General features: G+C 40.7%; 1 protein-coding gene across 1 annotated transcript in view; it reads right to left on the bottom strand.

The window, feature by feature from the left end:
• Window positions 1-19492, bottom strand: part of LOC118402119 (BMP/retinoic acid-inducible neural-specific protein 3-like) — a 102484-nt gene that overhangs the window by 26312 nt on the left and 56680 nt on the right. The window contains exons 4-6 of the mRNA XM_035800043.2: window positions 18502-18683; window positions 12536-12641; window positions 3289-3525 (exon numbers count right to left, since the gene is read on the bottom strand). Coding sequence (XP_035655936.1) covers window positions 3289-3525; window positions 12536-12641; window positions 18502-18683 — 525 coding nt within the window. The remainder of the gene's footprint in view (window positions 1-3288; window positions 3526-12535; window positions 12642-18501; window positions 18684-19492) is intronic.

Raw genomic sequence — 19492 nt, 5'->3', positions numbered from 1 at the left:
ACCCCAAGCGACTTACAGCTGTAATCGCAGCAAAAGGTGGCGCTACAAAGTATTAACTTAAGGGGGCTGAATAATTTTGCACGCCCAATTTTTCAGTTTTTGATTTGTTAAAAAAGTTTGAAATATCCAATAAAGGTCGTTCCACTTCATGATTGTGTCCCACTTGTTGTTGATTCTTCACAAAAAATACAGTTTTATATCTTTATGTTTGAAGCCTGAAATGTGGCAAAAGGTCGCAAAGTTCAAGGGGGCCGAATACTTTCGCCAGGCACTGTATGTACATTCCTTTCCTTTAGATGTGTGTGTATTAGGTAGTTGTTGTGGAATTGTTAGATTACATGTTAGATATTGCTGCACTGTTGGAACTAAAAGCACACGCATTTCGCTAACCATGTGTATGTGACTAATAAAATGTGATGTTCTACTAAAGCCTCAGCAGTACACTGTAGGTTAGCACCATGGTGTAGCCAGAGGACAGCTAGCTTCTGTCCTCCTCTTGTTACACTGACTTCAAAACAAAACCTAGGAGGCTCATGGTTCTCACCCCCTTCCGTAGACATACACAGTAATTATGACAACTTCCGGGGGACATCCTCCAACCTATCAGTGCTCTTGCAGCATGAATTGACATGTTGTCCACCCAATGAAAATATCAGAGATTGAATACACTGTACTGAATGCATAAGCTACAGCTAGCTAGCACTGCAGTGCATAAAATGTGATGATTAGTTGACTCAAAGAGAGAGAAAGACAATAGTTGAACAGTTTAGAACTAATGAATTTCTTTCAATATTAAGGAGACGCAAGAGAGAGAGAGAGAGAGAGAGAGAGAGAGAGAGAGAGAGAGAGAGAGCTAGCTATATTTGGTTGTATTTATTTTTAACTTTTACTTAGCTAGAGAATGCAGCTAGATAGTTTAGCCTACTCAAACACCCGACTCAAACAGAGAGGGGTGCTATGTTAACTAGCTGGCTATGGCAATCCAACAATGTAAGTCTTCCAAGTCAAGGTAAGCTTTTGGTTTTATTAATGTATTGCCACCGGGGCCCACCAGTGTAGCTGCAAAACTGTTTTTGACTGTACACTGTACTGCATTATTGTAATTAGTGGGTTTACTAATGCGTTAGTTCTAGTAGCTATGTTGACTATGACGTGACAATGATGTAGGCTGTGTGTAGCAGTTATAGCAGTCATAATATGAAGGTTTTGCTTGGAAAGTTTTTTTCCTGGTCACAGACAGCAGATGTGTAGTGCACTGAAGTCCACAAGCAAAGGGAAAAGTTGAGAGGAGGAGAGCGCATAGATAGTTGTGAGAAGGAATTATATATATATATATATACAACAAGCAAAGTGATGAAGCTGTTTTTATGTGGCTGCTATGAAAGTGAATTGAAAAATGTTTCTTAAACGGAAGCAAACAACAAAACAGGGATAAAAATACCTGTATTTGGCCAATAGAAATGTACATTTGCAAATTATGGACTAATGATTACTCCCTAGATCAGCTAGATACAGGCAAGAATGTGCAAGGCGGTATTGAATGTGTCATTGTCTCACCTTGATTACTCAAAATTCTCTCTATGTTGTAAACTTTAATTCATAGGCTCGGTTGTAGCAACCGCATGATGGGTAAAGTGGAAATTCAAGTATCATGTAATAGCCTAAACCTATTGATGTTACATTGAGCTGGGTGAATGGAATATGAATGACAGTCATCCAATATTCTGTAATAGAAATAAGGCCATGTTCATAAAAAAAAAAATCCTCCCTCATTTTAAACGGCACCAACCACCACTGGTAGACATATTGTTTGTGCTATAGTTTTGGAAAATATTGTGTTTCAAGATGTCCACCCATAGAGGTTATATACCATATTTCATTCCAGTCTGTTTAGCAATTCTGGAGAAGATGTTTAAAGTAGTCAAAATCATTTTTAAAAATCTAAATATTTCAAAAGCATATTGCATGATTTTGAGTTCTGATATTTGACAAGCGTGGTAAGGAGTACAGAAGTAGCTCATCCTAGGGCGGTGTCCAATTTCTCCTGACAATACAAAGGGAACAAATACAATAGGGCTTTCCAGCCTCGCTGCTGAACCACTAATCGAAGTCCTCTTATTAATATTGCCAGACTCCCAACCCATCTAGCCTTCTGACAATGAGAACAAATGAATGACTGGAGTAAATATACATCTAGCCAGGCTTTGCCTTGGCTGGACTAGTCCTCTCGAGCCAGCCACTTCACCTGCTGAAAGCAGATATGCATTTTGATGAGTGAAGTGCTACAGTTAAAGGGATTTGGGGGGGATTTCAATGAAGCACCAACGTGGGGCAGGAGAGGCTTTGGAGACGGAGGCAGGATTTATCTCTCTGATTGGATCATTCCTGGCTGGGGGAAAGACTTGGTCCAAGGGTGCATGATGTGCCAGCACTCTCCACCAATTTCTAGTTTTCCCCCACCACAATATTTATCAACTAATCTCAGCAGAACTGCAGCTCAACCTCACATTCAGACTGTAAGCATACTCTTGCCAGCAGCACTGAGTCTTGGATGCTTTGCTCAGTGGCAAGTGAAGAGACATAATAAGACAAACTCTGCCCCATTAAAAATGCTTAGTGCTTAGGTCACTCCCTTCTTCTGTATTGTACATAATGCATTTTCAGGCTTGCTTTTAGGTGTGTGTGTGTGTGTGTACCTTCTAAGATATGTCTTGCATATTGCTTGCTTTGACACTCAACCATCCCCCCCAAAATTAAGAGGTAATTTGCTCATTATCATGACAAATTCCTCAAGTTAGGCTTCAGACAAAAACAACATCAGCAGTAAAATAATATGTTGTAATTATGAGGAAACATATTTCTCCTTTTCTGTAGCTTGTCAACAACGCAGCATTTTATAAAAATTTAATGTGAGAGCTGCTCTGCTATTGCTGTCAAAATGATGTTTAGTGAATTCAAGGAGCATGTCTATGCCTTCAAAACGTCACTCAGAATGCTCTTTCCATATTATACAGAATCCAACAGATGGATAGAAGCCCTCTCTTGCAGATAGATGGTAGAGAAACAAAAGCAATGGAGAAAACGACCTGCCTCCGATCTCAAACCACGTATTCAGGGCATGAGCAAGATGATTGTTGATTTTGAGCTAAATAGTTCTAGCCATTTTGGGATTTAAAAAATATTTTTTCCTTGCCCATTTTATCGCACACCTGTGTCCTGCTCCTCCCAATAGCTTTCAAATTCAGCTTGACAGAAATGATTAACAAACAACTGAAACAAATAGCCCACCTGATTCCATGAATTCCGTGTTGAAGTTGGTCCAGGATTCCTTGCTTTTGTGCAGATTTTCCTCCATGACTTTAATATCAGCAAAGGGGCAGTTACAATCTGGGAACTTGGCAGAGCAGCGGCACCAGCAGTCATTGTTACGACACAAAAGCTCCCCCTCAGAGTTGCATGCCACGTAGCTGAGAGCGGCCTCCACAAAACGGTTCCGGAGGAATTCTGGAAGGACATCCTGTAAACCTGAATACAGAGGAGAATATTATAGCATCTTGTCATTGATGAAATATTGTATTTTAGTGCCTTCAAGTTACATGAAGTTCATGTTCAAAACAAAGCAATATGTCCCCTTTATCCCTCATATGTCTCCATAGTGAGAGCAAAAGTCTAAAAAATGAGATGGGAATGACTATAATTGGGTTGTTTATTGTAGCCACTGCAAGACAAAGGAACTTAGTTGCTAGTAATTGAGAATTAGGTATAAAGACCACACATTTCAGAGATATGGCAGAGAATGCCAAACAAAATCCAGAGTGTAGATGGTCAAGGTTATGAAATGATGCGCCTACGATGTTAGAATGAGGGGAGGCATGGGCCCTGGTCAAAAGATGTGCAATACATAGGTAATCGGATGCTATTTGAGACTAATGTTTTGATGGAACAGTTCTATTAAACAATGCCACCCATCAGAACATGCTCTGTTTATATGCCTGCACAAATGTCCTTTACTGCACTTGACAGGCTTACACTTGATATACAGTGCATTCGGAAAGAATTCAGACCCCTTGACTCATTCCAAATTTTGTTTAGTTACTGCCTTATTCTAAAATGAATTCAATTAAATGTTTTACTCATCAATCTACACACAATACCCCATAATGACAAGTGAAAACACGTTTTTAGAAATGTTTACAAATGTATTAAAAATTTCAAACTTAAATACCTTATTTACATAACTATCAGACCCTTTGCTATGAGACTCGAAATTGAGATCAGGTGCATCCTGTTTCCATTGATCATCCTTGAGATGTTTATATGTGTCCTCCTCCCAGAGCGCTAAGAACCTTGGCGTGATCCTGGACAACACCCTGTCGTTCTCAACTAACATCAAGGCGGTGGCCCGTTCCTGTAGGTTCATGCTCTACAACACAACATCCAGGTCCTAATCCAGGCACTTGTCATCTCCCGTCTGGATTACTGCAACTCGCTGGCTGGGCTCCCTGCCTGTGCCATTAAACCCCTACAACTCATCCAGAACACCGCAGCCCGTCTGGTGTTCAACCTTCCCAAGTTCTCTCACGTCACCCCGCTCCTCCGCTCTCTCCACTGGCTTCCAGTTGAAGCTCGCATCCGCTACAAGACCATGGTGCTTGCCTACGGAGCTGTGAGGAGAACGGCACCTCAGTACCTCCAGGCTCTGATCAGGCCCTACACCCAAACAAGGGCACTGCGTTCATCCACCTCTGGCCTGCTCGCCTCCCTACCACTGAGGAAGTACAGTTCCCGCTCAGCCCAGTCAAAACTGTTCGCTGCTCTGGCTCCCCAATGGTGGAACACACTCCCTCACGACGCCAGGACAGCGGAGTCAATCACCACCTTCCGGAGACACCTGAAACCCCACCTCTTTAAGGAATACCTAGGATAGGATAAAGTAATCCTTCTCACCCCCCCCCCCTTAAAAGATTTAGATGCACTATTGTAAAGTGGCTGTTCCACTGGATGTCATAAGGTGAATGCACCAATTTGTAAGTCGCTCTGGATAAGAGCGTCTGCTAAATGACTTAAATGTAATGTAATGTTATATAACTTGATTGGAGTCTGCGTGGTAAATTCAATTGATTGGACATGATTTGGAAAAGCACACACCTGTCAATATAACGTCCCATAGTTGACAGTGCATTTCAGAGTAAAAACCAAGCCATTATGTTGAAGGACTTGTTCGTAGAGCTCCAAGACAGTTGTGTCAAGGCACAGATCTGGTGAACGGTACTGAAAATTGTCTGCAGCATTGAAGGTCCCCAAGAACACAGTGGCCTCAATTATTCTTAAATGGAAGAAGTTTGGAACCACCAAGACTCTTCCCAGTGGTGTAAAATACTTAAGTCCTTTTTGGGGTATCTGTCCTTTACTTTACTATTTCTAATTTGGACAACTTTTACTTCACTCCATTCATAAAGAATATGACATACTTTTTACTCCATACATTCTCCCTGACACCCAAAAGTACTCTTACATTTTGAATGCTTGGCAGGACAGCAAAATGGTCCAATTCATGCACTTATCAAGTGAACATCCCTGGTCATCCCTTCTGCGACTGATCTGGTAGACTCACTAAACATGCTTAATGCTTCGTTTGTAAATTATGTCTGAGTTTTGGAGAGTACCCTTGGATATCAAGAACATTGTGCCGTCTGGTTTGCTTAATATAAGGAATTTGAGATTATTTATACTTTTACTTTGATACTTATGTATATTTTTGCAATTCCATTTATTTTTGATACTTAATATATTTAAAAACTTAATATATTTAAAAACAAATACTATTAGACTTTTACTCAAGTATTAGACTTTTACTCAAGTAGTATTTTACTGGATGACTTTTACTTTTACTTGAGTCATATTCTTCTTTTAATCAAGTATGACAATTGGGTACTTTTTCCACCATTGACTCTTCCAAGATCTGGCCGCCCGGCCAAACTGACAAATTGGGGGAGAAGGGCCTTGGTCAGGGAGGTGACCAAGAACCCATTGGTCACTCTGACAGAGCTCCAGAGTTCCTCTGTGGTGATGGGAGAATCTTCCAGAAGGACAACCATCTCTGCAGCACTCCACCAATAAGGCCTTTATTGTAGAGTGGCAGCATCATGCTGTGGGGATGTTTTTCAGCGTCAGGGACTGATAGACTAGTTAGGATCGAGGGAAAGATGAACGGCGCAAAGTACAGAGATCCTTGATGAAAATCTGCTCCAGAGTGCTCAGGACCTCAGACTGGGAGCGAAGATTTATACCGTCCAAAAGGACAACGACCCTAAGCACACATTAAAGACAATTTAGGAGTGGCTTTGTATGTCTCTGAATGTGCTTGAGTGGCCCAGCCAGAGCCCGGACTTGAACCCGATCGAACATCTCTGACAGAGCTTGAGAGGATCTACAGATCTGTATCCTATTCCCAAGGATACTCAAGACTGTTTTCGGTGCCGAAGGTGCTTCAACAAAGTACTGAGTAATTGGTCTGAATAATTATGTAAATGTGATATTTCAGTTTTACATTTTTTATACATTTGCAAAAATGTCATTATGGGGTATTTTGTGTAGATTGAGGAGGGGAAAAAAAACAATTGAATCAATTTTAGTATAAGACTAACATAACAAAATGTGGAAAAAGTAAACGGGTCTGAATACTTTCCCGAAAGCACTGTACATGCCCCTAAAATAGGTGATATTCAATGTTAATAAAGATAACGTTCAATTTTAAATCACACATAATTTGAAAACCCATAATCTGTTTTAAATAGTAAACATATTTTTCTGATCAATACATATCAATAACCTTGTAGAGAGTTCAATAATATGTATTCAATTGTCTGCTTTTTCTCAATTTCCCTAATGGTTTTGTTTAGTCAGAAGCTCAGCTGTGAGTGTTTGGAATCTAATGATCATGTTAGCTGTGACAAAGGCTTCCTCTCAGTTTGAAACACTTTGGAAATGTTTCAAGAGTGGAGTCAATCCGTGTGCCTTATTATGAATATTTATGTGTGTTCCTTGGTATTTACTTTTTGAATAGTGGAGAGCAGACACAATTAGTCACAGTCTTCCTGCCTTGGCGGCTTACAGGTTCTGTGAGCCAATGGGAGAGCTATCTGGCAGAAATGGGCTTTAATTTGGGAGACGGCTAAATAACAGCCTCTTCACCTCAGCCCTTCCATCTCTGCCACTTTTTTGGGGGGGGGGGGTGCAACGAGTACTTTTCTGTGGAATTGCAAGCTTCAGTTGTCAAGAACAATACTTTCCCATATTTCATTTCTTTTCCCTGTGCTAATGACTTGTCTTGCTGGAAGTGCAGAGATGCTTTAGCTAAGAAAGTTACAAAATTCAACACACACACACACACACACTCAATCTAAAAAAATACTGTCACACAGATTTTCAACCATCTCTCAGTAGTTACAGGGTATCTGTCAGCAGTGGGCTTCCTTCAGGAGACGGCGGTATTAAGTGGGTTGGCAATTTAAATGTCAAACCTGAGGAAGGCGCTGGAAATTGGCACAAGCTGCGTTTATAATTAGCGATGGCTGAAGGAAGAGAATGCTCTGAGCTCATTCCTCTCCTCACACTACTTTGTGCTTGTTTGACTTGTGGTGACATTTCTGTCGTGGGTGTTCGAAGCAAATTAGTGTTCGCTGAAATGCTTGTCTGCAGACGACCCTACAGCCTACTTTTAAAGAATTGGAAAATATTAAATTTATTAGACTGGCATTAACCTCTGGGATTTCATATTATTATTGAACCACATGGGCTTTTCCATTGCAATGAATAATAGGAGTCTGAAATGGGATTAGCTGTGATTGTTTTCTAGTAACCTTACAATGGTAATCTACTTCAATTTAACATGAATTTGAAAAAGGTAGATTATCGTTAAATATTTCTACAGTGCCGTAAAATACGTTTTGGGTGTCGGCTTCCTCTAATGAAGATTAAGAATTGAATGATCACATGTTCCTTGGTTAAAAAAGACAACATAATATAAACACGATTTTTGTTCCTGGCATCCTTATAGACTCTAAACCATTTGCTTAATGTTCCTGGCATCCTTATAGACTCTAAACCATTTGCTTAATATAGTGACCAATATGCACTGTTTGATGGTTTAATTAGATGCAAATACAGTGAGAGAGGGTTATTTATCAATAATTTAAACATAATATGATTTGTGCATTTTATCATGGTTGTGGCTTATACATCATGGTAAGCTAATTTTACAATTGCTCTTGGGCTACCAGAGGTGAACCAAAGATTTAAGTTTCCTGTAGATAGCTTTTTTAGTGCACTTCACGTAAACAATAGCTGAAATGGCATTGTACAGTCATCAATGTATTTAATATAGGGATAAGACAAACATAAAAATATATCCCACAGTTTTAGATAAGCCCTGCACCACAAAGTTAACAAAATCCTGGATTGAACATTTACATTTACAGTGTTACGCCTCCAGAACACGAGGTGAGGAAGATCTTTGGAGGATATACCCTTGGACTTTGTTTTCATGAATTATACATTGTGCAGGGAGAGACCAGTAGATATGCACTTCCTTTCAGTTCTTGATACCGACTGCTTTTTCCAGTCCTTCATCATCTTTTCTCCTGTGTTCACGATGCTTAGACTTGGCTTCACTATTGGATTAGAGAGATTGTCATCACTGTCACTTGCTTATCTATTTCTTTCCTCTTGAAATAAAGCTTAGCCAGACGTGTGATGCTCTGAAGCAGAGCCGGCTCTAGGCAGAAGCTAAATAAGCAGTCGCTTACCCGGCCGCAAGGCCCCCCCTCCGACGATAAAAAATTGACAACTTATCAAAACCTTGTTCTGTTGAAGCATTCTTGGTTCTAGGTAAGCAAGTCTGCTCGGAAAGGAGAGAAGTCACGGTAAGATTGCCTAAATAACTGGCAAACAGCGCATGAGAAGGCTATATTGTCAGATGGTTGGCCTATCTGTTAACGCCGATACACAAAATACACACTATGACGAGCCTGCTAATGTGCCTTTACTGTCGAGAAAATACCCATTACTGATCCAAATGTTTGCCTAATCAGGCCTAGGCTAGATGATTATTATTTGCGTAATGAATCATGCATTCAAAACGCAGAGCTTTTTAGCGGTTATTGAAATGGCATATTCACTGCAGTTTACAGCCTAGACTATAACTATTTGCTCACTCGAAAAAAGAAAGAAAATACATTATTGCATTGTGTTTCTCTAGCCTAGGTATGATAATTTTCTTATCCCTAAAAAGCTTAATAAATTGGGGTAGTGGCAATTTTTTTGCATGTAAATCTTGGTGGGGGAAACTCAACCAATTTGTTTAGATGCATGCCAGCAAAGCCACTACACAACATTTGATTATTTTATTAGGCCTATGGTCTAAAAAGGAAGGAAAGAACAATCACAAGGATCTATAATAATAGACAATATACTGGCGCACAGACAGCACATTGCGCAAACAAAACAACCCTTGCAATATCAACTGGAATAACATGGGTCTATTACTGAACTTTTTGTATGAAAAAAAAATGTGTTGAATGGCCAACATTTTCACTGGCCAACATGGTTACAGACCCAACAACATATAGAATCCCCTCATGAAGAAAAGTACATGAGCTACTTATAATACACAAATAAGCAAAGCTATGAAATCATTCATGAATAAGATAGACCTACTGTATACAGTGCCTTGCGAAAGTATTCGGCCCCCTTGAACTTTGCGACCTCTTGCCACATTTCAGACTTCAAACATAAAGATATAAAACTGTATTTTTTTGTGTTGAATCAACAACAAGTGGGACACAATCATGAAGTGGAACGACATTTATTGGATATTTCAAACTTTTTTAACTAATCAAAAACTTAAAAATTGGGCGTGCAAAATTATTCAGCCCCTTTACTTTCAGTGCAGAAAACTCTCTCCAGAAGTTCAGTGAGGATCTCTGAATGATCCAATGTTGACCTAAATGACTAATGATGATAAATACAATCCACCTGTGTGTAATCAAGTCTCCGTATAAATGCACCTGCACTGTGATAGTCTCAGAGGTCCGTTAAAAGCGCAGAGAGCATCATGAAGAACAAGGAACACACCAGGCAGGTCCGAGATACTGTTGTGAAGAAGTTTAAAGCCGGATTTGGATACAAAAAGATTTCCCAAGCTTTAAACATCCCAAGGAGCACTGTGCAAGCGATAATATTGAAATGGAAGGAGTATCAGACCACTGCAAATCTACCAAGACCTGGCCGTCCCTCTAAACTTTCAGCTCATACAAGGAGAAGACTGATCAGAGATGCAGCCAAGAGGCCCATGATCACTCTGGATGAACTATAGAGATCTACAGCTGAGGTGGGAGACTCTGTCCATAGGACAACAATCAGTCGTATATTGCACAAATCTGGCCTTTATGGAAGAGTGGCAAGAAGAAAGCCATTTCTTAAAGATATCCATAAAAAGTGTTGTTTAAAGTTGGCCACAAGCCACCTGGGAGACACACCAAACATGTGGAAGAAGGTGCTCTGGTCAGATGAAACCAAAATTGAACAATGCAAAACGTTATGTTTGGCGTAAAAGCAACACAGCTCATCACCCTGAACACACCATCCCCACTGTCAAACATGGTGGTGGCAGCATCATGGTTTGGGCCTGCTTTTCTTCAGCAGGGACAGGGAAGATGGTTAAAATTGATGGGAAGATGGAGGGAGCCAAATACAGGACCATTCTGGAAGAAAACCTGATGGAGTCTGCAAAAGACCTGAGACTGGGACGGAGATTTGTCTTCCAACAAGAAAATGATCCAAAACATAAAGCAAAATCTACAATGGAATGGTTCAAAAATAGACACATCCAGGTGTTAGAATGGCCAAGTCAAAGTCCAGACCTGAATCCAATCGAGAATCTGTGGAAAGAACTGAAAACTGCTGTTCACAAATGCTCTCCATCCAGCCTCACTGAGCTCGAGCTGTTTTGCAAGGAGGAATGGGAAAACATTTCAGTCTCTCGATGTGCAAAACTGATAGAGACATACCCCAAGCGACTTACAGCTGTAATCGCAGCAAAAGGTGGCGCTACAAAGTATTAACTTCAGGGGGCTGAATAATTTTGCACGCCCAATTTTTCAGTTTTTGATTTGTTAAAAAAGTTTGAAATATCCAATAAATGTCGTTCCACTTCATGATTGTGTCCCACTTGTTGTTGATTCTTCACAAAACAATACAGTTTTATATCTTTATGTTTGAAGCCTGAAATGTGGCAAAAGGTCGCAAAGTTCAAGGGGGCCGAATACTTTCGCAAGGCACTGTATAAGCAATATAACAATTGAGATGTACAAACTATGGCATAAGGGAATGATGAGCGGATAAGAGGCAAGCCGTACTTTCGATTAAGACATTAATGAGCGAATAGTCCACATACTTTGGTCATGTAATGTAAATGGCTTATAAAATGAATAGGATTAAATCTCCGCAATAGTCCTTAGCCACTCGCCATCAATGCTTTTCTTCTGTTAGAGTATTTAAGCCGCATCTTTTCTTACTGTCTACAGTAAGACCCTAGCTCTTCCATCTAACCCTAGCTTTACCATAGTTTACGTTTTGGCCTATAAGATGGTCTTTAAACTATTCCTTGCTGTTAGCCATCCCTGTGGTGTTTATGGGAATGAAGGCTTAGCGTATGGAGATTTTGTTCCTCCATCCTTGGACTGTGTCCTGGCCATCTGGGCCTCATTATGTCTGATATTTGCCCAATTCCCTATTGTCAAGCCTCTGTTGTTTGACCAGTGCAGCCATGTTGGACCTGCTGGTTGGACCTGCTAGGAGCCAGGTTATGGAAGCAGCACTCAAAGCCTGTGTCCAAAATGTCACCTTATTCCCTTTACAGTGCACTACTTTTGACCTGGTCAAAAGTAGTGCACTATGTAGGGAATAGGTACCATTTTGGGATGTCACCAAAGCTTATTTTATACACCGTTTAAGCGCCAGTCCCCAGCAGATGGATGAATCCATCCTAAAATAATCCCACACAACAGGATTTTCAAAACCTTGCTTCACAGATATGATCTATGATTTGAGATTCAATACTGCATGATTTCACAAGTCAAAGAGCCTGAATGAATAGCCTTAAGGAATGACGAATGAGAGCCCACTGCTAAGCTTAGAAGCACTGATATACACTTATCAAAATCATATGGCATTGGCTGTATAGATCAGAGCTGGCGAGAACAGTGAAGCACTCAAGGGGAATCCAAAGCTTTTGCCTGGAGAGTTTATTGTACGCAAGAAAGTTTCTCCACCAAAATACTCCCTTACATCAAGTTGGAGAGTTATAATAATTTGAAACTAAATAAGTAATTTTTTCTTCTTGGCAGCAAAACTATTTTTTTGTGGATTCCAAGTAATTTGTCTTGCAGCATAGAACAAAGAACATAATGAGTATATTATACACACACAATAGAACACAGAGAAACTGTTTAGAGAATGGAGTACAGTAGCTTACCTTTTAGCTGTATTTTATTTTCAGGACTGTGTACCAAGACAGAGCTAACAGAATCAAGGCTGTCATAGTTACTGCATCCAAGGGGCCCGGTCCTAGTTTCTGTTACCTAGGAAACAAGGAGATACTTTAATGCCTTATTATGCCTACTGGTGAATCATGTACCTGGTTGTTAGTTGTCTAACCTTTAGAAATAGAATGAATAGAAAGGGTTTCCCCATTCAAGTCAATGAGGGCATAATGGGTGGACTGGCAGCCATTTTGAGTGTACCCATGCCAGGAAGTAAAAGCTAGGTTGAAGATGACCTGAGTAAAATCTACAATAAATTGAAGATGGGAAGATTAAGACAATGGAATAATTATGTGAGGAAGCGTTAAAAATGTATATTCATGGGACCAGCGATTAGGAATTCCAGTAAAAATGTGGCTGGATAGGAATGACAGTAAAACTGTTGAGTTGATATTCACTACGAATGTGTTTACTTTTCACTTTGATGTGACTTTCTGTGCTACTACCATTCACTCCCAGTCATTCCCGAATGGAATAGCTTGTCCCTTGTTGAATAGTGGCGCAAAGAGTTATGGGATATTAGAATCCTCTTGTCTTTACCTGAATATATCAAAGACAGTATTGTATGTGATGGTTTGTATAAACCTTGCTGTCTGCCTGTCCAACCTCGGAAATTATGTTTCATTGAAAAAAATGCGATCTTGCCCCTATACAGAGAATGCTGTGTCTGCCTTGTCCCGCTTCATCGTCCATTATTTCCACGGTAATGATGAGCGTCTGTGTTTATCCCTTACATTGAAAAGTTATTAAAACAGATTAATATGGAGCATTTGCTGCCCTGCCAGCTGTAGAGTGTTTGGAGCAGTTGGCTAGCTAAGGGAGAAGACATTAGCCATCGCTAACACACAGATGTTTTTTTTTGTTTTTTTTCCAAGTCTTTGTTCTCAAATGGAGGGATAAAATTCAGCTTTTCTGATTGGAAAGTTAAAATTATATGCGTTGTTCTTGACCCCGTTTCACACGGGCTATTTTGGCAGTGTGTTTATGTTTCTGTGGCTAAAAGTCGGTGCTAACCCTGCTCTGTAACAGGGCCAGCAAGACCTGGGCTAAGGTTGGTGCGAGCCTACATTAGAATGTGCAAGTGTGAACATTCACAAAATACTTTAATCCATGTCAATCTTCTCCTCCAAACCGATGAAATATTAATAATAAACTGTAGTACGGAGCTCAAAAATGTTAAAGGCAACAGTGAAAAGGCAAGATTATGGAAATTGATCTCTTTATCGCATCTATCAATATAAACCTCCCTTGCAAATCTCCTTCCAAATCTTCCTTGCAGTTATGTAAGAGAGTAAGACTGTATTTCTTGACAAAAAACACTGGCAGTAAGCTACAATACTCAATAAATAAGGTGTTTTACAGACGATTCATTGTAAAATATTGTTTTTCTATCGACCCTTGTCAAACAATATCAAGTCAGTGCAGTACTACATGCTATGTATTGTGGACTATACTTCATTCCTCTTACTGTGATATATACCAAATAAGTTGAAGTACTTTTTGGTCCCCCTGCATTATGTAAGATAATATATTTCATTCCTCCTCCAGAAGTTTCATTACAACCACAAAGCCTAAAGCCATGTACGCAGGCAGGTCAAGCACATCCCACTCTCTCATGGATGATTAGCTCAGTTGGCAGAGCATTGAGGAGCAGGTGGCTCGCATACTAGAGATGATAATTTTGCTAAAATGTAACCAGCAGCTTCTCATCTTGAAGCACTGCAAGGCTGAAGCCAGGTATTTGCAGAGTGCTTCATGTGATTTTTTCTATCTATCTGTCCTATAACATACACAGAGTGTACAAAATATTAGGAACACCTTCCTAGTATTGAGTTGAACCCCCTTTTGCCATCAGAACAGCCTCAATTCGTCAGGGCATGGGACAAGCATTTCACAGGGATGTTGGCCCATGTTGCCTCCAATGCTTCCCACGGTTGTGTCAAGTTGGCTGGATGTCCTATGGGTGATGGTGGGGGACCATTCTTGATGCACACAGAAAACTGTTGAACTTGAAAAACTCGGCAACGTTGCAGTTCTTGACACACTCAAACCGGTGCGGCTGTCACCTACGACCATACCCCGTTCAAAGGCACTTCAATATTTTTTCTTGCCCGTTCAACCCCTGACTAGTTAGGTTTCCATCCAATTGGTGGCAGATTTTCATGCAAATATAAAAAAAAATCAGCATGAAGAAAATAAGCGCATTTTCCAACTAGTGGTGTGTTTCCACCAAACTAAAAAAATCACTGCATGATGATGTAATGTACAAAATATATACCTTTTCACTTCCTTGTGTTTTTTTTCACAAAAACTGTTGCGGTAAATAGCAAATGTGCTGACTCAGTCTTTGCATGTGCCCTCTGGCCAACAGCTCGCAGATATAGTGCGGGTAAACGTGGTTAATAGCACACATACACAATCCATGTCTCAGTTGTGTCGAGGCTTAAAAATCCTTCTTTAATTAACCTGTCCCCTCCCCTTCATCTACACTGATTGAAGTGGATTTGACAGGTGACATCAATAAGAGATCATAGCGTTCACCTGGATTCACCATGTTGGTATTCCTAATGTTTTGTATACTCTGTGTTGTTCAAAGCACTGATTCCTGCTGCTTAATCGGACCTGGCAGCTTGTGTTTTTTAGACAGTCCTGCTGTCTGCCAGTTAGCTAAGATGCATACAGCTAGTACAGACGATTATGAAACTTTCTGACAAATATTAAGGTACCGGTCCTTTGAAATGCTAATGGTAACTTTATAGACCTTGACAAATAATCGTACAGTCCAAACAGCACTATTTAAGTAGATTCAATTAAATGTAGTTCCAGCAATTAACAATCAAGCTGTAAATATACAGTATAGTACTGCTACTGGGATCATGTCATATTGCTGTCATTATCTTTATATTTTGCTCTGAGTGTAGTCTATGGCCAAACCTACTCACAATACATCAAGGACAATTGTCATAACAAATAAAGGTATTGTACTGTATGTAGTCATGACAGTCCAGTGTACCATTGGTCAAATGGGACATTTGTCCTCTAGACGCAACTAGACGGTTGGGGAACACAAGACACAATTTGGTAAGAGAGAATAACTTACACCACACGGTATGTAGCATCACAGGTAAATGTTCAGAAAATAAAGGAATCTAAAATAAACTGTAACATATTTGTCTATTTAAAGAACAATATGAATGACTAGCTGACCAGGATGTTATCTAAATAATGTAAAGTCTGATCATTAAAAAGTCTAAATTACCCCAATTGAATTTAATAGGCTAAATGGAACACCACTGTAGTACTAGAGCTATGGCTCTTTCTGCTTGGTTTAATAAAAAACATCTGAGGCCTCCCGAGTGGCATAGCGGTCTAGAGGCATCACTACAGACCCCAGTTCAATCCCAGGCTGTATCACAACTGGCCGTGATCGGAAGTCCCATTGGGCGCCGCACAATTGGCCCAACGTCATCTGGGTTAGGGGAGGGTTTGGCCGGGGGGCTTTACTTGGCTCATCGCGCACTAGCAACTCATTGTGGCAGACCGGGCGCCTGCAGGCTGACCTCGTTGTCAGTTGAGTGGTGTTTTCTCCGAAACATTGGTGCGACTGGCTTCCGGGTTGGGCGGGTGTTAAGAAGCAAGGTTTGGCGGGTCATGTTTTGGAGGACGCATGACTCGACCTTCACATCCCGAGCCCGTTGGGGAGTTGCAGTGAAGAGACAAGATTGAAAAAAGGGGTAAAAAAAAATCTGAAAGGCTTTCTATGAGTCACAGCACAACATGCTGACTCTCTCCTCTGTTCTCATCCTCCTAGATATACTAGATATACTATATATATACAGAAGTATGTGGACAAGAACTGTTTGTCGGGAGCTTCATGAAATGGGTTTCCATGGCCGAGCAGCCACATACAAGCCTAAGGTCACCATGCACAATGCCAAGCGTTGGCTGTAGTTGTGTAAAGCTTGCTGCAATTCAACTCTGGAGCAGTGGAAACGCGTTCTCTGGAGTGATGAATCACGCTTCACAATCTGGCAGTCCGATGGACAAATCTGTGTTTGGCGGGTGCCAGAAGAATGCTACATACCCCAATGCATAGTGCCAACTGTAAAGTTTGCTGGAGGAGGAATAATAGTCTGGGGCTGTTTTTCATGGTTCGGGCTAGGCCCCTTAATTCCAGTGAAGGGAAATGCACAAAGCGAGGTCCATACAGAAATGGTTTGTCAAGATTGGTGTGGAAGAACTTGACTGGCCTGCACAGGGCTCTGACCTCAACCCCATCGAACACCTTTGGGAGGAATTGGCTGAATGGAAGCAAGTCCCCGCAACAATGTTCCAACATTTATTCAATAGCCTTCCCAGAAGAGTGGAGGCTGTTATAGCAGCAAAGGTGGGACCAACTCCATATTAATTACCATGGTTTTGGAATGAATGTTCAACCAACGAGCAGATGTCCACATACTTTTGATAATGTAATGTATATCTGCTGCCTTCGACACCCTGAACCATCAGATCACTGGCCTCTTAATATCAGATATGTCTATGCCCTGGGAAATGTTCTTGTTACTTGGGACACCGATCTGTAGAGATCCTTAAGAGGGCTTGTAAGTAGGAATGTCACTGTAAGCTCTACACCTGTTGCATTCAGCGCATGTGACAAATACAATTTGATTTGATTTGGTTGTATCCTCCTCTCCACCCTCGCAGGGCTGCGTGGAATGTGCATTCTTTGCACACTTCTGGATTGCATCCTACACAGCAGGTCACTCCTCCTAGGATCTGTGTCTGCACCACATGTTATTACTACTAATGCCCACCAAGTCTCGGTTCTAGGCCCTCTACTCTTTTCTCTTGACTCACTCCTGAAAGGTTCATGCTCTACAACATCTGTAGGAAGTGTTCTAGTTCTAGGTTCTAGTCATCTCCCATTCAGAGTACTGCAACACTGTTTTGGCTGCAACTTATCCAGAACATCACAGCACGCCTGGTGTTCAGTCTTCCCAAGTTCTCCCTTGTCACCCCGCTTCTCCGCACACTCCACTGGCTTCCTTTAAGCTTGCATGATTTTCAAGTCCCTGGTGCTTTATCTACAGAGCAGCAAAGGGAACTGCCTCTCCCTACCCTGTACATCTGATGTCTTGGCACTGGGCAGTTCCCGTTCAAACTTTCAAAGCTCTTCTTTCTCTGTCCTGGCACCCCAAAGGTGGAACAAGCTCCTCCCTAACGTCAGGACAAAGGAGTCCCTGCCCATCTTCTGACAATGTCTAAAACCCTACCTCTCTTTAAAGAGTATTTTAAATAAATCCCACGCCTACGATGGTGATATGTTGTTGTCTCACCTAGCTATCTTAAGATGAATGCACTAATATCGCTCTGGATAAGACCGTCTGCTAAATTACTAAAATGTCAAATGTAAGCAAGTCCCAAGTCCCAAATGTTCAGAATACGTTTTTGTTAATCAAGGTGAAAAGTTGAGAAATCTTACAGTCCTGTGTTAAATTAATTTGGTTATTTCAATGAGTTTAAAGCAAGCCCTGTCCACCCACTCACCTCCTGTCATCATGATACAGCAGTACTGAATACATGCAGATGATAATCCTGCCTTTTAGAGTGTATGTTTGGAACTCAAATGTATGCGAAGTAGTTAGCTGCTAAGCAACAAAACATTACCCATGCGACCTTAAGCATTGTATTAGAGACAGACAGAACAAATTCTCAATGCCAAAGGTCTCAGTAGCCTACCTTAATTTTGTTTCACATAAAAAATAAACCTGCTAAATACATGTTCCATGTATCATCAGTTGAAAAATGGAATATACTCTGTCAAACTAAACAAACATATTCAGAAAAGAAACTGGATGCTTCAATGACTGAGTGTCCTTGAGAGTAGCAGTTGATCTACCTTTATGGCGGAGGTGGCTATCTGTAGGTGGTGAAGTCGTCTCAAGGTGCTCTCGCGGTCTGTGAAATAAGAGGCAGCCAACTGATGCAATACTTCCAGGGAGACCACAGAGCTGTTTCCTTGTCCCACCGATTTCTTACTGAGCTTCTGCTTATCCAGGAAGATTGTCAACGATTCTTCTCCTGTAGAAAGATAGAATAGAAGAGAATAGAAGACAATAGAATAGAAGACAATAGAATAGAAGAGAAAAAAAATCCCAGAGGGATATTCAATCAAAGTTACACATGGTCCTTTAAAAAAAGAAGAACAACTACAAAAACTGGGTCACTTTAATCATAATGACACTGAAAGTTTTAATACTTGTTGAGAGTAATGGGTGCCATTATCCTCCATGAAAGGAATTAACTGAGGCATTCAGACAAACGCTCATAGACTGCAGACAGATTATGAAGGTCTATCTCTGTCTTGTATGAAAACCCAGACTTTTCAAAAGAACACTATAGTATTCACATGATTCTGCTAGACCAGACAGCGTGCTTAGCTCTCTTCTACCTTGGGGCAATGAGATACCATCAGCACCCAGCATAAGAATGTGTGCATTGCTATTTGCAATGATCTCATTAGCATGCAGTGTATAGCCCCATCCCTTTTGTTTGAGCCGGTAATTACAAGAGCTCAGTATGGCTTTTCCACTGCATTCATCTTTCTTGTCACTTCGACTCTGTAACTTCACTTCATATATCCACCATTAAGTGGCATCATAATTAGTGCCTACATATCATCAGACGTAGTAGTATTCTGGTTGATGTCGTAGCAAATGTTTAGAGACCACAACCAGGAATGTTTGTCCAATCGGTTTTTTTAGATGCTAGGGGGAGAAGAGTATTCAATATCTCAAACTATGTGCATAACTGTTGGAATTTCCCTCATGTATTCAGCATTACTTCAATCATGGATTGCCAAATCAACAAAGCAGACTTCGTCCATACTA

This window comes from Oncorhynchus keta, chromosome 23 (genome assembly GCF_023373465.1).
Source record: "Oncorhynchus keta strain PuntledgeMale-10-30-2019 chromosome 23, Oket_V2, whole genome shotgun sequence".
NCBI classification, from domain to species: domain Eukaryota; kingdom Metazoa; phylum Chordata; class Actinopteri; order Salmoniformes; family Salmonidae; genus Oncorhynchus; species Oncorhynchus keta.
This window is presented reverse-complemented; position numbering and strand designations above follow the sequence as displayed.